This window comes from Heloderma suspectum, chromosome 2 (genome assembly GCF_057233095.1).
Source record: "Heloderma suspectum isolate Gila_16-S chromosome 2, 16-S_ref, whole genome shotgun sequence".
Taxonomy (NCBI): Eukaryota; Metazoa; Chordata; class Lepidosauria; order Squamata; family Helodermatidae; genus Heloderma; species Heloderma suspectum.
Window position 1 is genome coordinate 354,140,079 of NC_139459.1, and position 5,990 is coordinate 354,146,068.

Genomic DNA, 5,990 nt, shown 5'->3' on the forward strand with positions numbered 1-5,990 from the left:
CCGGCCGCAAAATAAAAAGTAAAAAAAAAAACAACCCACCCCCATGATAGGCTATGTGACGATTTACGTAGCCTATCATGGCTAGATCTGCAAAGTCAGTAGATTTACGTAGACTACAGCCACTAAATAAGGAGTCAGTAGATTTACGTAGACTACAGCCACCAAATAAGGAACGCGAACGGCGGCTCCCTATGGGGCCCGCCATTAGCGTACGGACTTTTTTTTTTTTTTTCCAAAGTCACCCATGATAGGCTACGTGACAATTAATGTAGCCTATCATGGCTGACTTTGCAAATCTAGCCGTGATAGGCTACGTTAATCATTACGTAACGTAGCCTATCACAGGGGCGTTTTTTTTTTTTTTACTTTTCTTGTAATGACGACATTCAGGGAAAGGTAAGTCCCATCCCAGGGGGGGGTGGGGGGGCACGGAGAATTTCTCCCCGAAACAACTTCGGGGGGCCGAATGCATTGGCGCTCGGCCCCCCGAAGTTTCGGCGAGAAATTCTCCCCCATCCCTACTTTGGAGATCTAGCCGTGATAGGCTATGTTAATCGTTACGTAGCCTATCACATTTTTGTTTTGTTTTTTTACTTCAGTTGTAATGGCAGACCGGCTGCTGCCCCCGCCGAAAACCCGCCAAACCGCCGCCGGGATCCGCCGCCGGGAGGGACATTCATCAAAGCTAAGTCCCATCCCGGGGGGGCGGGGGGCGGAGAATTTCACCGCCAATTTCGGGGGGCTGAATGCGTTGGCGCTCAGCCCCCTGAGGATTTGGGGAGAAATTCTCCGCCATCCCTAGGAACACCCCAAACTAGAGTTGACACTGTTTCCAAAGACGGAATCGAGAAAGATAGAAGCATAAAAGTCTTCTGAAAATTCTGAAAGGCAGGAAGGCATGAGGTAGAATGCATGAAACTGCAAAATGGCACTGCAGCACCTCAGGCAATAGCAATGACTTACAAGTAAGAAAGAACTCACGCCCCAGGCTAATGTCGTAAGATCTGAGTTAGGAAGTTCAGCTGTCTTCGCTGCACCTGCTATCTCTTCATTTCTGAAGGGACACCTACTGTCCAATCAGAGAGACAGCTGAAATCCTGCTGTCTGTCCCTTCCACTGTTGAGGAGAAAAAAAGAGTTGTCTTGAAACTGGAAATGAAAACTATTATTGTCTCCCTTTTCAACCCTAGCAAGGGCTCGTGCCCCATGAGGGTGAGGAGAAGGAGTAATGGGAGGAGGAGGAGGAGAAGTAATTCTCCAACTATTCTGTCAGGATTTATTCTGGACATGAAGCTAGAGATGGTGCAGGCATATGACGAGGCATACAATGGGTCTGGAAGAACGACAGAGTCCCAATCATCGTGCCTCCAGGCCACACCACCTGAGCTGCTGTCCCTGCTCTCATCCCTCCATGCTTGCCAAGCCACGGTCACCTACAATCCACAAGCAGCTGTTGTTCCCATGGTCACCATTTAAAAAAAGGTGGGGGGGACACAGGAACTTCTGGAAATTTAATATTTATGTAAAGTCCTGCAATATTGGAGGAGGGGACCCAGGGGACCCAGATGGGGGGCATCCACCCATACTTGCATTTAACATTTAGAAGGCTTAAAGAAATGTAGCTCAGCCAAAGCTGACAAGTAATGAAATATATAGATTACTTCCCAAAAGGATAGCTGAAAACTTGTGGAAAAACAAACAAAAACCTGTTAGAGAAATGCATGTTTTGTGAGAAACATATGTCCCCAGTTGAGAAGAAAGCATTTAAATATGAGAGGCAAAATGCAGGAACTAGAGGTCATTCCAGCTCTCCTCACAGAACCCAACATTTTGAGGTTCTCACAGGATGCTACATCTATCCTCTGAAGGACAATGGCAGCAGCCCTCAATGATTTCTTTACATATTTTGCTACCAGTTTAGAAATGTCATGTGGGTAAAATATTTTGCTTTAAAGGGAATGCTCCTTAATAATTCTTAAAGAGCTTAAAATGTGTTTTGTTTGGAACAACTATGTATTTTTCTTTTTGTTCCATGGAATTATATCTTAAAGTGTAAATCAGGTAGAAACTGCTTGGGATTCTGAAGTAAAAGATGAAAAGATATGCCTGATCTCAAGAGTCCTGAATTTCTAAAACCTGTGTCTGAATAGATAATAAAGGTACAGTTTGTAGGTGACACCTTTGTACCTGGTATATGCATGGGATGGTTACCTACTGATCTATATAATCACTAAATACCCAACTCTACAGCATGATATCTCAGGACTAGGGTTGGCGGAGAATTTCTCCCCGAAACTTCGGGGGGCTGAGCGCCAACGTGTTCGGCCCCCCGAACAGGTTTCGGGGAGAAATTCTCCGCCCCCCCGCCCCCGCACCCCACCCGGGACGGGACTTACCTTTGGCGAATGTCCCTCCCGGCGGCAGGTCCGGCCGGCGGTTCAGCAGGTGTTCGCCCGGGGCAGGAGCGGCAGCCGGTCTTTCGCCGCCGCCATTGCAATAAAAGAAAAAAACACGCCACCGTTATAGGCTACGTGACAATTAACGTAGCCTATCACGTGCAAAGTTCGCCGTGATAGGCTACGTAAATCGTCACGGGGCCCATCACGGGGGCGTTTAAAAAAAAAAAAAAAAAACTTTTGAGTTCGCGGCCAGGCGAGGCGAGGCGCCTCCTCCCCAGCCTGAATTTCAGCTGGGCAAGGCGGGAAGCCTCCCCCCCCCGGCCTGAATTTCGGCCGGGCGAGGTGGGAAGCCTCCCTCCCCTGGCCTGAACTTCACAGGGGGAGCAGTGAAGCGCCTCCCCCCCACTGTGAACAAGCTTCAAGGACAGGGAAGTGACTTTCGTCCATCCCTACTCAGGACAAGGACAAATCGGTCAAACTACACACTATAAATCAGACTTCCCCACAATGGGGCCATACCAGATGTGCAGGACAAATCCTACCATCAACCAACAAACCAACCATTTCTAAGAATAGCACGCAAAAAAAGTTCACACCCAAAGGAAGAACATTATCTCCATGCTGTATAAATTAAGTGTACAATCATGTGCAATCTTTTGGTTTCATCATTAGATGCTCCTTCTTATTAAGATCTGGCCTCAATACAATAACGTAGCATTTGGGGATGAAGATGCAACCCAGTAATCCCAAACTGGAGGCCAAGATAGAGAAGACCTGCACAGCCACCATGTATTTCCCCTTGGTGCTCAGGTACGTCGGCACAAAGGACACCCAAACACTGCAAAACACCAACATGCTGAAAGTGATCAGCTTGGCTTCATTGAATGTCCCAGGCAGCTTCCTGGCTAGGGAAGCCACCATGAAACAGATGGCAGCCAGAAAGCCCATGTAGCCAAGGGCAGTATAAAACATGACAGCAAACCCTTCGTTACATTGCAGGATGATGTGCCCAGTCTGGGAATGCATGTCGGAGTCTGGGAATGGAGGGGAGATTCCCAGCCAGATCATGCAGATGCCCACTTGAACACCAGAGCAGGAAATCACAATGGAATTTGCTAAACTTTTCCCCAGCCATTTCCTCATCCTGTTTCCTGGTTTTGTGGCTAGAAACGCCACTACCACCGTGATAGTTTTGGCCAACAAAGAAGAGACAGCGACTGAGAAGATGATGCTGAAGGCAGATTGTCGGAGAAGGCAGGTCACCTTCTGGGGTTGACCGATGAATAGAAAGGAGGACAAGAAGGAAAGCAGGAGGGAGATGAGGAGCATGTAGGTGAGGTCACGGTTGTTGGCTTTGACCACTGGAGTTTCTCGATATTTCATGAAGATGCCTAAAAGGAGACCAGTGGTTAGGGACAGCAAAAGGGAACAGAGAGCTAGGATAATCCCCAAGGGTCCTTTGTAAGAGAGGAAGTTTCTAAGTTTAGGAACGCATTGATCCCGGTCTTCATTTGGATGTTGATCATCTGGACACTTATTGCAATGGTCTGCATCTGAAAAAAAGAAGAGCAGCTGCAGCATCACTAATTCAGCCTTATCCTAAGGGTCATGCCCTGACAATCTTTTGGACTACTATTCCGAGCATTCCTGGCTATTGGCCATGCTAGCTGGGGCTTCTGGAGACTGACGTCCCAAACATCTGGAGATCTATTTCCTGCCCAGCCCTGCTTTAAAATATATGTTAGTGGGTGAAAGCATATATGCCATCAGAGGAAGATGAGACAAAGATGGGGGAGAGAGCAAAAATTGACCTCATGAATTAGGGATGAGAAGATGCCACATTGCTGAATTCCATGCAACAATATTTGATGGTGGCCTGTAGCTTTCAAGTAGGATTAGATACATTCATGGAGGTTAGGTCTATTGGTATCTTATAATCATAATGGCTATATGGATGGTTCCCCATTTTTCTGATTCAGTGAAGCTGCTCTGGGAGCTTTCTTTTTTGCTGATGAGGATAAAAATATACTTTGAATAAACAAATAATAAATACAGACATATGTCCTGTAGATACAAATCCAGCTGGCTCTGCATACCAGCTGCTTATAGTAAAACAGGAGAAGTCTGTTGCCTTCATGTCTGGCTTGTGGGCTTCTCAGAGGTACCTGGTTGGCCCCTTTGGGAAGGGGATGCTGGACTTGATGGTCCATTGATGTCAACAAATGTGGCTCTGCTTGTGTCCAGTGACTAGGAAAGTGTTTACATGGGGGGAATTTCCCCCTGAGCAATTCACTCTGAGCTGGTTGCATTTGGAGGTCACTAGGGATACAAGACCCCAGTGCATCACCAAGCAAAAAGTATCCCAGAAAGAAGGTCCAGGAAAGGCCCTTGCCTGAGATACTGGATTCTCTACGTGTCAAAGTCAATCTGTGGGTGAGTGGGTCCTGTGTCCAGGAATGTGGCCAGTTGCCTCCTCTGGATTGGGTTACTCTCCCCCTGAAGGAGCAACTGTGTAGTCTGACTGTGTGCATCGGACCAGCACTGCCAATGGAGTAGGGATGTACAAAAGTCACTTACCTTTTCGCAGCTTGGATTCACGGTGGGGAGGAGGGATTTCGTCCTTCCGCCCGGAATCCTCCCTGGGCCTGCTCTCCTCCGCTGCGGCTCCACAGAGCTACCAGCCAGGGCCGTCCGCAGCCGGAGTTCCAGCCACAGCCGGCTGCTTTGGACCCAAATGGTGGCCACCGTAGCAGCCGCCATTTGCGTCCTGCCAGGCTACTGTGATGGGCTACGTAAGTATTTACATAGCCTATCACGGCAAAGAGCAGGGGCGCAAAGGGGGGTGCACACGTAGTGGCCACCATTTGCGTGGCTGCCTCTACCGTAATAGGCTACCTAAATACTTACGTAACCTAACACGGAGAGAGCAGCGGCGCAAATGACGTAGCGGCTGCCGTTTGCGTCCCTGCTTTTTGCCGTGATAGGCTACATAAATACTTATCCTACATAAATACTTATACATAAAAGCCTATCACAGCAGCTTGGCAGGATGCAAATGGCGGCCGCAGCAGCCAGCCGACAGACCAGCTGCTGCCGCTGGAGCCGCTGGTGGCGGAGCCCCAGGTAAGTTTCATTCTGGGGGGATTCCACAGGGTTGGCAGGGGATGGGAGGCCATTCCGCCACAGATTTCGGGGGGGGGGGGAAATGCCAGTGCATTCGGCCTCACTGAAATCCATGGCAGAATTCTCCGCCATCCCTACAATGGAGGCACAGCTGTCTTCAGTGGCTAGATACGCCAAAAAATAGCTCTGGCAGGTAAGAGAGTTATGATGAGACCACCTGGACAGGGGTAACTTGACCATAGTGTTCCATGCTTTGGTCACTACAAAACTGGATTACTGCAATGAGCTTTATGTGTGAGTGCACTTCAGGTTTGTTTGGAAGCAGGCTGCTTTCCCCATATACTCCATTACTTCAGGATATTTCTTTCAACTCCCTTTGTGAAATTAGTTAGTGAACACATTAATCACTAACTATTAAAACAGCCAGAAAGGAACCAGTGCCTACAACAAGCCAACATAAAACATGTCA

The 5,990-nt window shown here is 48.2% G+C and overlaps 1 protein-coding gene across 1 annotated transcript; it reads right to left on the reverse strand.

Annotated features, from left to right (window-relative positions):
• Positions 1-3,040: 3,040 nt before the first annotated feature.
• Positions 3,041-3,979, reverse strand: LOC146355508 (vomeronasal type-2 receptor 26-like). The gene has a single exon (XM_084832568.1). It carries the CDS (start codon positions 3,977-3,979, stop codon positions 3,041-3,043), a length of 939 nt encoding a protein of 312 aa, XP_084688694.1.
• Positions 3,980-5,990: the final 2,011 nt, after the last annotated feature.

Coding starts and splice junctions, on each gene's coding strand:
- LOC146355508 (XM_084832568.1), bottom strand. CDS start 3,979: ATGCTGCAGCTGCTCTTCTTTTTTTCAGATGCAGACCATTGCAATAAG.